Below are 14,160 nucleotides of genomic sequence, written 5' to 3'. Positions count from 1 at the left end.
AAGTGAAAATACCACATTGCCTTATGGACTTTTAAAGCAAAGTTCCTATGTTTAGATAAGTGAAATTGAACATTGGCATTGGCGAAAGAGGCAATTTGTATACATAATCACTCAAGTCTCACTGCAGCCAAAACTACAAGACCATCTCCTGTTTTAGTGTACTTATGCCCACTGAACTATCTAAAATGAAGCTCGGGATGTCCAACTCCAGACATAATTTCTCAATGTAAAAACTGCCAATTCCCAGACTGTCACTGAAAATACTAGTCATTGACAAGTAAGAAAGTCAGGCTCTTATAAAAAAATTTGTTATATACCTTGTCCTTTAGGGTTACACAAAGTTAAACAGCTTTTAAAAGCATGTTTAGGTTTTGAGAGTGAACACTATCTCCTATAAGATGCGCTTCAAATACAATTTTGATAAAAAGCAACCTGTGTAATTAAGCCTTCTTTGAGGGATAACAAAACCAATCACAGAGGAAGTCATGTTGTTTATACCAAGTGATATCTAAAATATTTAGCCATAATTTCTCATTACTCCAATAATACTAATGGATACAGAATCTATCCTGAAAGACTTGATTGGCACAATTCTGCTAAATTCAAATTTGATTTTTGAAAGTCTTTTCCTGTGTTTTACAATATTTGGGGAACATATACAACTTCAGAGAAAATATATCAAAGAGCCCGTTCATGGTTAGACATCCATTGTCCCTCAATTAGGTCTCTCTTCCAAGTTGCGTCTTGGTTAATATGTGTTAAAGCCTTTGAAGCTTTAAAAGCCTGTGATACTATAAATAAACACATCTGAATCACCAAATGGGAAAACAGGGTCAAAAGTATTACTTCTGAATTTTTCAAATCAATCTGCTTAACCCTCTGGGTTCCTGAAGTTTAAAGAGAAGGCTAGAATGACAATATACTCATGAGACTGTGCCAAAAAAAAAAAAAAAAAAAAAAAAAAAAAAAAAGAAATGGATAAATTACTTTCCTAATGGAGCTCTAAATATTATGAGTAAATATTCTTAAAGATTCATAATAAGTGTTCAGGAGAAGCAATGCCCAGGAATATTAAGAAACTTGTATTTTCAAAATCTTAACACACAATAACAGAAAATGATTCACCTGGCCCAATATGCATCTACCACTAATAATAAAAATGTAAATAAAACTGAGACCTTTGCTACTTAATGACAGTTAAAAGAATGCTGATTCTGAAAAATGCAAAAATTGGTTTACTTATTTTAAAAAGAGTACATAATTTGTTCTTAGAGTGTTTCACAACCATAGTACGCTATTGAAATGTGCTTAATTTTTATTTATACAACTGTACAAAAAATTGCCAAAATTAATATTTTTCACTTCTTTACTTGAATTCCACTAAAGTTAATGCTCATAAGTTTTGCAGAAAATATAGTTTGCATAACTTAGCATTCAAACTGTTCTTACTGACATTTAAAGAAGGAAAGCAAAGTTAACTTATTTGAGAACTTATTAAAGAAACCTGGTACTTAAAAATATAGTTGATTAGAGACAATCCTAATGATCTAGTTACAATCTCTAAGATCTAGTTACAATAATTATTACATATTTTATTAGTGAAACAGAGAAGCAAAAAGGACCAAAATGCTATTTATTTTGTTCCTATAAATAATTTACTTTAATTGCCTTTCATTTTCCATGTGTATAAATTACACACCATTATGATAAAGGAAATCCATATTTGTAGAAAAGATAATATGATGTGTTTTGTTATGATTCAAAATTGCTCCCAAGAGCCAAGAACTTAATGCATTTAAAAAATTATATCTAAAGGCATAAAAATCATAAATTTATTATGACAATAACATTTTTTCTCACCTTGAAGTCATTTAATTTCTGGTTCAGTTTTGATCTTCTTATATCATTATTTCGATGCCCCCAAACTACATTCATGGGCTCTTTAAAACTGTCCAAGAAATGTAGCAGAGAGGGAAAAATTGGCTTACTTTTAGAATGAATAATTTAAAATAGGCCTATAAAGCAGTTTGTGAAGACTAAAATGATATGGTCTTTAAGCTGTCAACATAAAAGAGGGAGTTAAAATGTAAACAAAGTACTATGAACATTTATAGTTCCTTGGTTAACTTTTCAAGCCAAAGGATGTGTTATCTTTGTTAACTTTGTTAACTTTCAAGCCAAAGGATTTGTTATCTGTATGGCAATTGAAGGAGCAGGCCAAATGTAGAAGGTTTAACTGAGAGATGCAAAACTGAATCAATAAGGAAAGGGAGGAAAAACTAAGTAGGCCTCTCCAAAATCCCAGTGTTGAGTGGTGATTGTTATAGGAACATTGTGTGGGGCACAGAACATGGGCTGTGGATTCAACATCTGGTTTTGCCTCATAGCAGCTTTGTTACCTTTGGCATTCAACTTAACCTCTTTCCCTCGATTTCAATAAAATGGAGTGAAAAAAACTTTCCTTGCAGTTGTATATGTGTTACTATAATTATGTGGTGATGCATGCAAAGCAGGTACTCAGTAAATGCTGTCTGAATGTTGAAGAGCCTACAGAGCAAAGTGGATGAGAACAAGTTCCCTGGAGAGGGATTTCTGTCTCGTTTCCTATTCTATGATTTATAAAACAAAATACTGACTGACAAGGGGCCAAGTTTTTAATCTACCTTTTAACTTTTCAGCAGGAAAATAAGCATACTAATAGTCAGATCTCAGGTTGTTGTGAAAATATAATGAGATAAATATGTAACACTTTTAGTAGAGTCACTGACATATAGTAAGTGCTCAATATAGCCTATCTACCATTAGTAATGTTTTCAGTATTTTACACTTCTTTTTATGTGACTTTACAAACATATGCTGGAAAATTAATAGACTGGTTCCCTATAGGGTAACCAACCATTCTTGTTTGCTTAGAAGTGTCCCAGTTTTAGCACTGAAAGTCTTGCATCTTGGGAAAACTCTCAGTCCCTGACAAACTGGAACCACTGGTTGTCCTACAAGTTCATCTACAGTTAATCAAAAACAAACCGTGACTAATGAACCCCTTATCTTGTGTACTGGTATTCATTTATCCGGGATTTACTCAAGATAACCTGAATTCTCTAATAAGAGAGATCCCAGCAAAGATAAACTTCAGCTCACAGAAGTGAGATTTCTATGCTGTGAACTTTTCCTTTCTTTTGATCTATGTGAGCTTAAAATATGATTTTAATGAAATTTCTTGAGCTTGCTTCTATCCTTTCGAGGTTTTGAGAGCCATGTTCAGTGGCTAAACTGTGCCATCTTAAATCCCTAAGGAGAGGCGCAGCATCCTTTTTCTGACCTATACCTTGCTGAATGCATTTTGGGATGTGCTTCTTTGGTTGTTTCTAAAAATGAGGTCTATTCTGTGAGGCATTTCTACATCCTGTTTCCAAGGAATGCTTGGAAGGGTGACCTCTCAGCCAGGACACACTGACTGTATAAAAACATAAATTGGCATGCTCTGCAGAGAGGCCCTAAATGTGCATATTTCATGCAGACTTTAGGTTATACTTATGGATTTTGTTTTGTTTTATTTAGCTAAGTACAGCTTTTCCTAGTAATTTATATGGAAAGAGCTCTAAATGAAGAATTATTATATTTTTCTTTCTTTTGGATAAAGGAATTAGGTCATGGCCATTTCTAATATGAATCTAATACTTTTAGCACACTAAAATTTATCTTGCAAATCCAACTACATTCTTCCGCACTTAAGTAAAATTACATTGGTCATTCTTGTACTACTGAATCTAATGTTGTGTTTTCAATATCTGACGTAAAAATGCAGGATGGCTAGAAATCTATGCAAAATCTATGGCCAAAACATCTTGATCTCATTGAATTTTTAAAATTTTAAGTAATATATGTATTGCCTAATATATCAGACACTATGCCAGAATAATATATATGTATAGTGCCTGAATATAAATATTGTTAAATACATTTTTATAAATACAGATTAAATATGTAACTGAAAATGTTCTCTTTGTAATACTGAGATACATAACACATAACTAGATACACTAAAAGTGAGAAATAATATATTTGGGATTTGTACTTACTAAAATAGGATACACCAACATGTAGTGGAAAAGGTCAAAAGTAAAAAGATCTGGGTTTGTAGTCTACTACTGAAGAGCAGTTTGGGCAAATGTCATAATCTCTCTAAACTTGTTTCCTTATTCATAAAATAGGAATGATGCTATTTTCAGAACTAGCTTTGCGTTACTTTGTTGTTACTATGGACAACAAATTAATTCAATCGTTAGTCCACTTTCAAATATTGAGAAAATGTACTTTTATTAAATTATACAGAATTATGTAATTATTAAATATAATTAACCTTATCACATTAAGCTGAAAACGTATGTTCAATTAGTTAATCATCAGGCCAACAGCAACTCTGAACAGAAAATGGTGTGGGCAGCATGAGACTGTGGGGGGAGTCCTGCAACCTATTTCAAATTCAAGTGCAAAGACCAAAAGTGCTGAATGGTTTTCCTCTCCTATGACTCTCAGAAAGATAAAATTAATGGGTATTTTAACAGTATTGAGGAAAACCAAAGTAACATTTAGGCAGCAGCTTCTCAGATGTATGACTGCAGCCAGGGCCAGAACATTCACTAAGGTTACTGCTATCTGGAAAGTAAAATCCAGAGATTTTCTACTTTTACCAGGTATCACCCTGAATAGAAGAATTAAATCTTTTATCTATTAGAGCAGGGGAATGCAAACAAACAGAAACAAAGAAAATGTCATTTTCCAAGGAGAGTTGTTTTCTAGTTGTCAGTGTAGATAAATTAAAAAAAAAACATTAATTTTAAATAATTTTTTTTTTTAAAAAACATTAATTTTAAAGTAATCTCTTTGATGTAAACATAGAATATGAAATAATTAATATCAAATACACTACAAAGTCATTTCAGGAAAATAGCTACCTGTTAATTTTGCTCATTATTTCAATAAATACAGTTATATAACTCTTGTATATTATTATTTTTACAAGTAACAATATTAAATGGTTAAAAAGTTATGTTAATATTTACCTTTTGTGGAAGAGTTATATTTTTCTTGTTCTTCAATGAATTAAATGCACATAATGATGGAAACAAAAGAAAGAAATCAGCAAATTTATAGTTAGACATGGAAATGTGAATTAACACAATGGCATGAATAATTAAAATGCATAACATATAATGTGACATGATAAATTGCAATGAAAAACCATGAGTTCCCAAATATGGTACTAAAATTAACCAAAGAAAGAATGAATACAGCAATTTAAAGATTTAAAATGAAACAAAAACATTGGGAAATTAGTATGTTTGGCATTTGAAAAATATATTCTGTATTATTTTTTCTTTCCTTTTAAGAGCTGTATAAAATTTCAGTACCAATTTTATTAAAACTTCTCAAATCCATTGTGATTTTTGTTGGAAAAGTATTTAAAAGCATACTTAATTTTCATAACAAAAATTTTTATCATTTCAAAAATGAAAGCTCATATGATAAAGTCTCATATGATAAAATGAAATTTATTTTTTTATCTGATAAATAAAAAATGAATTCCATTTTTACACTTTGTTTGCACCATGGAAACTATTCTGTAACACTTTCCACATGAAAGAAAATTCTAATTTAAGTAATCCTTTCTTTCTTCTCAAATTAATTACATTAAAATACACCAAAGTAAAATTAGTTGTTTTGCAGAGACTATACTTCTTAGACATTTTATAAGGCTTTATATCCATCTCTTCGTTTTGTACTATTTACAGAGGACTAATGGCCTGTTTCTATATTCCTGAGGAGGAATATCACTGGAGTTTTAGGTAGGTGATATAATAATGGAAGATATAAAACATAACTAACACATCATTTACTGTTAGTTTGTGAATGATCTCTAAATACTTCTTTAAAAGATCCAGTTGAGCACAAAGAAAAGTTACTGGTTGGTTTCAGAAATCCATTTTTATAGAACCAAATAAGCTGTCTTCAGCCTTACTATACATAAGGGATATGCTGGGATATCGTGTTGAAATATAACCAGAAAAATGTTGTGGAAGTCTTTGCTTTCAATTATCACATACCATTAGAGTTACTTAAATTATAAGGCTATTTTTTCAAGTACTCTACCTCAAAAATCTGTATTGTGATCACCTCTTTGTTTTTCCCCTAAATCTACTTTAACATAATCAGGCTCTATGTAGCAAACAGGCTAGCATTCTCAATTTTTAAAATAAACTTTAAAACACCTTTTCAAAAATTGAGTAAACATGTCTTTTCATGTATGTTAGCCTTTAAGAGCTACTGCCTTTATGGTATAAATAGAGAGTAGTATATTTGATTTACCAAAAAAAAAAAAAAAAAACAAAGAAAACATACTTTCGGTGAAACAGTCAAATTGTCCCGGCATACATTCCAAAATCAGTAATGTAGATAACTGTACCCAGAAACTGTGTATGAATAAAACTATTTTATAAGTGCCTCAAGAAGGAGTATCAGTATCTAGTAATCTAAACCATTTGAAATATTTGTTCTTACCAATCAGCTGTTTATCAAATTATTTTCTAAACAGAAAACCACCCTTTGTTAAAAATAAAAAAAAAATGGGAAGGAAGTTAAGTGCAGTAGGGGCTTAATCAATTGAAATAGACTGTGGTCAGCATTAATCTTCATGGGAGATGGAACTAAAGTTTAACAAATAATATCGAAAGAATAAAAAGACATAATTCTATAGCCTTAAGAACAACAATAAAATCAATCTTAAATAGAACATGCTGAATCTTATCTAACTCACACATCAAATTAAAATTTACTTTTATAAACATATTTTAGGACAAAGCTGTCATGTGGACTGTTCATTTTGAAATAGAATCATAAAAAGATGACGGCAGACAGTATGATCATTTACCAAAAGTCCCAAAGCACATATTTATATCATAAAAAAACACCAGGTCTCTTTTATTTATAGGACATTTATATATATAAAATACATGCTTGTTGTCACATTTTTTAAAAGCTGTACGTATATAACTCTAAGGATCATATATTTCAGGAAACTCAAATAACCAAAATGTTTATTCGTGTATTTGTCATATTAAATATCAAAATAACTCCACCAATGTAGTCATTCCCTTCTTCCCACCTTAATTCAATCCTTACAAATTGATGATTTATCTGAAAGACAACTGTGAATACGAATATCATAAACAGTAACATTGATATTAACAATAGAACATGAGCTTTTTTAAAAAAACCAAAATCCAACGTACAATATAACTGATTTTGTGGAAGCAATTCTTATTTATACAGAAATAATGAAATAATGTAACCACAATCTCACTATAGGAGAGTTATATGCAGTACCCTTATATGCTTTTGAACCCATAAAATATTTTATTTGCAACTGGAGGAAATGCAAAGAATTTTAGGAGCACACAAGTTTTAGAATATCAATCTTTAGTAAAATATGATCGGTAACACCGACTTTGTAACTAAACACCCACATTTGTAGTTCTTTCAGTTGTGCAACAGGAGCTCATGAATAGATACGTTAAATAAACACCAACTTTTGTTTTAAAAAATAAATTTTAAAACAATTTCATCTGGGTTATTGTCAGATTAATTATGAATAATTTTAAAATGTTCCCAGAGAGGAGAGGAAAAATGTTAAACATGTCAATTAATAATTCCAATGAATTAACTGCTATTTTAAAAAAGAAAGTCAGAGTTTCACAACGCATCATATTTTCATGGTTCACTAAATGAAAACCCTTTTAGCAACCCTGAAAACTAAAGCATGGAGTATCAATAGAATGTATTTTTAAAAATATAAACTCAAGAGTTTATCACACCAGTGTTACTCTATTAATAAGTTGATACCTTTAAAAATCTACACTAATTTTCCTATAATCAAGTATTCTGCATGGCAATCTATGCCACATCAGTCTTTGAAACAATGCATTTACCTTCTGAGATCTTTAACATTTCTGTGATACATTCAGTAAAGCACTTCAGTTAAGTGAGAAAAACAAGTACCCCTGTACCCTCAATATAAAATGAAATGCAAGTTTTCCATCAGCCACAGTAACACTGCTGAAAAAAATAATCAAAGTGTTAACCTTTCAGTTGTTTCACAGGGATGAAGGTTTTTAATAAATATCTGAAAAATGATTCTATTACCTTTAGATTACAATCCCAAAGTAGAAATTATTTTAGTAAATTGCTTACCAAATCCCTGATTAAAAATATGTGATAAAAAATAATGATACAAATCATTTCACCTACTAAGATATGTGATGGCACTTTGGGTCACATGAAGAAAACTACTTTAACCTAGTGTCTAAATCATCTAGCTCAGGTAGTTTAGAGAATTTAGTTTCTACTAAAATCAGACTGTATACATTCTCTCTCTCTCTCTCTCCTTCTTTGTTGCTCAAAAAATGAAGCAATAATATATGCATAAAATAAGAAAATCTTTAAACAATATGAATTGCTGAAGACACTAAAACATGTGTTCTGTCATTTTTTTCATCATCAAACATATTAAAATATAGGCTACTGCTAATCAAGTTAAATGAAAAAAATAGTAAAGGATTCAGAATGATTAAGTTTAATTTTTAAAACGTATTTTTAAAGGTAAAATATTCTTTTAACACATAAAATGTCATATTGTACTGCGATTTTAAAATTTTATTTTCTTCCTTTGTCCCTTTGGAATAAGATGTTTCTAGGCCTCCATCGCTTCTGTTAAACGACCATCTAAAATTCATTCATCCAGCAAAACTCACTCAGCAAAAACTGTGTGCATGCCATGAACCACTGTCACTAGGTGTTGGGGATAAAGACTGTAAGAAAATTAGATTTTTAGGATTCAGCAAACTATATATAATCAAAATACTATTCATTTAATAAAAGGGGTATAAATAGAGGAGGTTCTCAAATCCAAGATTTTTGGACAATGATCTCTCTTTATCGGATACCTTGTTCTATACTGCCGCTTCTCACTGGCACTTGTGGGAGTTGTCTTCCCCTACGACTGCTGAACGATGTGTCTGCTGGAGGAGATTGTGTTGGACTTCTCTGTCGGTGCATTCTGCAGGCAAAAAGCAAAGTGGGCATGAAATAATGAAATTCCAACGTGGTCTGACAAAAATCTTTTCCTCCTTTCTGTTACTATTAAAATAGACATAACCCCCCTCACTGGGCCAATGGGAGCAGAATCAAACACTTTTTATGATATGTATAAATGGAATATTACAAAAAGGGGTTAAATGAGATAGGGCAATGTGCACCACACACAGTTCTACATAATGAATTCTTAAACTGAACAGAATCCAATTCACTTCTTTTCATTAACTTTCTATTAAGTTGTTCTACCTGGGCAAGTTATTCAGTTTCGGCATTACTGAACCAAATATATCTAATTACAGCCTCTGGATCTTAACAATATGTATAAGCGAGGTAAGAAAGGCTGTTGCCTAAACTGCTACTCTTAAGTTGATCTAGACTATAGAATTATTTATAACTGATAAGAATTCTAGCTGCAGACTTTTATAAATTACCACTCACTTGTACTTTATTTCTAAATAGGAACAAATTTGAAAGATACTTAAAAAAATCCTGGACACATGTTATGAAATACACTGGTGCTAGCATTAAAATTACAAATAAAAACCTGAGAAGTGTGCAGATGTGTTACTACTGCCCAGGATTATGCGGACTTCCATCTGTTGGCATTTAAACACTTTTCAAACTAAAGAACTTTAACACATTCTAACACTTTAATGAACACATATAAAAGATTCTTAAAATTTCCTCTTATGCTTTCTAAAGTAAGCACACATTTAATTCCAGGTAATTTATCATAAAATTTTCACATAATTAAAAAAATTATATATGAATATGCCACAAACAGATGAAAGGACATAACACAGCCAAATTTAATTTTCAATGAGAGCTAATTGGCAGAAACTATAGAATACCACCAGCACAGTGAAGATAGATGCAAGTAAAAGAGGATGTGGGAGAGATTTAAGTGTCACAAAGAAAGGATTAAAAGTTATGGTGTCAAAATGAGTGAAAGCTTCGAGTGCTCAGGAAGGTACAACACCACACCAACACCCGGAGGCAGGACATGAATGCTGAGGGGGACACTGAATAGCGACCTTGTCAGAAGCGGAGAAGGTGGCGCCGACCCTCCAGGGACAAGGTGGTGCATAGAACACAGTGTTCTGACACTAGAGTGCTCACTCGACCTTGAGCGAGCAGGATGTTTTCCCCTAATGACTGGCTGATCAGTTGCTCTTGGGGCTGCGTGTCCCCTTCTAGAAAGACATGTTGGGAGAACCCTAAAACATTAGGGCCAAAAAAGATCTTCAGTCAGCAGGTTCACATTAACTTTGATACCAACACATTTGTCCAAGGAAAACCTGGTTACTCAAACATGACAGTAATTTCAAAGAAGAGAACCCATCACGCAATTATTGAAATGGAATTCAAATCAAACTGACAAGTTATGATTGCAAATGTGAATGCCATGTGGTTTTAAAAGGCTAATTGGTGTTGCTCTAATGTAATAAACCTCTTGTATGTTCCACCAAGGGCAGAGATTCCTGTCTGTGTTTTTTTGTTTGCTTTTTGTTTTGTTTTGTTTTATAGAGCTCTATCTCGAGTGCCTACAACATAGCTGCATAGAGAGCAAGAGCTCAATAAAAGTATGTTGCTTGAATGAGTGACTGTAATTAGGATGATGAATACAGGGAAGCTTCAAGTGCTTGCCTTCAAGAAGAAATACTGTAGGCCTCTATATTTTTACAATGTTCATAATTTTACTCTAATAAGCAAGACAATGCCAAAAACAACAGAAGAAGGCTCCCTTTTGAGGTTAATCTAAGTAGACAAAAAAATTAAAACAATATAAGATGGAGAATGCTTCATTAGTTATACATCTGATTAAATATAAATGGCTTAAATATGGATAAAAACATGTTCTCTCAGATATAACAATATCTGAAAATGTATGTATCCATATTTTGATGATTACATTACTATGGTGTTTAAAATTATTGTAAAGCCAATTAATGAATTAAAAATTAAAAAACGATGTTTATATATATGTACTTATTTTTATAAATGCATGCTTTGGTCTTTTTCATTGATTTTGGTATATATTTTAAACAAAATGCATGATTAAAATACCTAGCATGTATTATTTTGACAGAAATAAAATGATACCTTATCCCTTTTAAAGCAATACTGTAAAATTCACTTAGTGACTAAAAATGTGTGAGAACAAAGAATACATATTTATTACCAAAAGCACATAAAGCAGTGTCATTCAACTTCTATTCAGATTGGCAACTTTTCTTTTTCTTTTAAGTAAAATTATTTTTAAAGCTATAATGATTTTGATTCTGAGTATTTATTCATTTAAGAACAAAAAAACGGGAAAATGTCAGGTTGAAGATAACAAAAAGATGTTCAGCTTAGATCTTTAATAAAGGTGTATTTTACTTTCTTGAGCTATCAATTAGTGCTTTATCATACTATAGTTCAAACCCTGAAACCTGGGCTGTTTCCTCAATTTCCAAATTAAAATAAAAAGTAACTCGTAGTGTTCTATATATTAAAACTGTTTATTCTAAATTGACTATCCACATTAACTCAACTATATAGAATTAATTTCTATGGGATAGAGTACATCATCAAGTCCTTTCCAGTGATAAGAGTTTTATCTATTACTCTTTGAAAGTCATTATCATGACAATAAACTTCAATCCTTGTTCAAGATACACTTTCTAAACGTGGCTTGCAAATGGAATTACACAGTTTTCACCTTATTACTGAGAAATGTCATGGATATTACAATTTCACTTAAATCTTGCTCCATTTCTTAAAGCAATTCACAAGCACTAAAAGAAAAACTCAAATGTGACTTGAAATGTAAATAATTTAGGTGAACTTTCTGTGACATCAAACTAAATGGCAAAAGTATAAAAAGCAATTTCAGGAGCAAATAAATGGCTTCCTGGGTGAATATTCACAGCTCAACCACATATAGTGTTCCATCTCCTGAACCACAAGGCTTGCAGTGTCTGAAAACAGCCTGTAATGTTTGACGTTAATCGTTTAGCACAAGATATGCTTTTTTCTTTGACATGAAAAGTCCCTCAATAATGAAAGAGTTCCTGCCCCCAGCCACTCTGTAACAAGCATGAGATCACAGACCAAAGGAGAAGCACAGAAAGCCACTTTGCCAGAGGAAGAAAGGAATGTGGTAGCAATGATGAATTATGAAGGGGAAGCTGGGGAGAGGAAAAATGCAGAGCCTGGAGAGAGAAGAGCAAGGTTTTGCAGAGGAGAGATAATAGAACCAAGTATAGTTTGTTTTTAGGCAAGAGGAAAGGACAATTAATCAAGAAATTCTGAGGCATAGTGTGTAAAGTTGAAAGAATCCAAGCTGTTGTGCCCTGATCTTTTCAGTGAAATGGGGTGTGCTAAGAATGTAAGGATGTTAAGAAGAATGACAGAGATTTAGAACAACCTGTTAGAAAATAAAACAGGGAGTGTAGGATGGATAAATAACATAACAGTAACAGCTGTTCCTTACTGAGGATCAATATAGGGTCATCTATTCATGACAGGAACTGAAAGTGTTTGCGCGCATATGCAGGCATGCATGTATTCATGCATACATGTATCTATATGTGTACACACACAAGTATATACCTATGTACCTTTTTGTATTCTCACACACTAGGAAGTGTTGTTATTACTATTTTATTTTATTTTATGACTGAGGGTCATAGAGTGACCTGGAGAAAGATAAACAGCTAAAATGTGGTAGAGGCAGGATCCACACAGGTCTGTCCAGCTCCAATGCTTGCTCTCTTTTCTTCTAGTGAGATGGGATTGTTTGTGTATCATGAGAAAAAAATGGTAATTTCACATCTCAGGATTTCCCATGAATCTTATAACACAAATCATATGTCCAAGTATCAAATTATTTGGCAGGACTTAACAGAACTGTGTTTGAGAGTTTGTGGAATCAAAATATATGGACAATGGTATTTAACAACTACCACTCTAATATGTATATCTGTATCTCTTCCTTTTTAAAAAATGAGGTTTGTGGCCGCATATGGTGGCTCACGCTTGTAATCCCAGCACTATGGGAGGCTGAGGCAGGTGGATCACCAGGTCAGGAGTTCAAGAGCAGCCTGACCAACATGGTGAAACCCTGTCTCTACTAAAAATACAAAAATTAGCTGGGCATGGTAGTGTGCACCTGTAATCCAGCTACTCAGGAGGCTGAGGCAGGAGAATCACTTGCACCTGGGAGGCAGAGGTTGCAGTGAGCCGAGATCATGTAACTGCACTCCAGCCTGGGCAACAGAGCGAGACTCTCAAAAAAAAAAAAAAAAAAAGAGGTTTAATTCAAACTTATGTATGCCTGACTCGAGTTCACCATCTCCAAATATGTATCTAAACATTTACCACTCAGTTCAATCCATGCCTACTCTCCTTCATCTAAGACTAGAGTTTTGATTTACACTTAAGTAAAACACACTTCTCAATAAAAATTTGAATCTTTAGTCAGACATTTTTGTTGCTGCAAATGGACTTGCAGTAAACTGCTTCTACCAAAACCTAAAAAAAAAATATGGTTTTGTTTTTTGTTTTTGTTTTTAAACAACTTGTTAAAGGATGGACATGTATGTGGTATTTAAGGTCAAATTTTCAAAGTGGTTCCTACTGTGCTGGTCCCTTACAGGCCTGCACAGGCTCTTTTGCAAGAACACGCCATAAAATGCCTATGTAAGCAATTCTAAATAGTAGTCCCAAGAAATAAAGCATCCCCCAGTTAGAATGTAGAGTGCAGTTTCCACAAGAAGAGAAGTCACTAGAATGGAATGCAGAAATGATGGGCAGCAGTTCTCACGGGTGAATTCACATGAACATGAAAAGCTAGACTTTTATCTTATCAAGAAGCTTTCCAAGAAAATATGATGCTTAAGTGCCTTGGCACAAAAGATATAAATCAGTTCTACTTGTCTCCTAACAACAACTGGTCATCGTCTCTTTCAAAATATATTCTTACAAGGCTATCTGTCATGAGGTTACGTTTGTTGAGGGCAA

At 32.5% G+C, this 14,160-nt stretch overlaps 1 protein-coding gene across 50 annotated transcripts in view; it reads right to left on the bottom strand.

Annotated features, from left to right (window-relative positions):
* RIMS1 (regulating synaptic membrane exocytosis 1) overlaps positions 1–14,160 on the bottom strand; it is a 499,940-nt gene that overhangs the window by 111,976 nt on the left and 373,804 nt on the right. For 23 of the 50 annotated variants that reach the window (XM_073006139.1, XM_073006143.1, XM_008013526.3 and 20 more), the window contains one exon: positions 9,003–9,115. In XM_073006139.1, the coding sequence (XP_072862240.1) occupies positions 9,003–9,115 (113 nt within the window). Of the gene's footprint in view, positions 1–5,066; positions 5,097–9,002; positions 9,116–10,187; positions 10,371–14,160 lie in introns of all 50 variants that reach the window. The other 27 variants (XM_073006134.1, XM_073006135.1, XM_073006141.1 and 24 more) reach the window with 3 other exon arrangements.

This window comes from Chlorocebus sabaeus, chromosome 17, assembly GCF_047675955.1.
Source record: "Chlorocebus sabaeus isolate Y175 chromosome 17, mChlSab1.0.hap1, whole genome shotgun sequence".
In the NCBI taxonomy this organism is placed as follows: Eukaryota; Metazoa; Chordata; class Mammalia; order Primates; family Cercopithecidae; genus Chlorocebus; species Chlorocebus sabaeus.
The sequence above is the reverse complement of the archived record's forward strand: the minus strand, read 5'-3'. Positions and strand labels throughout refer to the sequence as shown.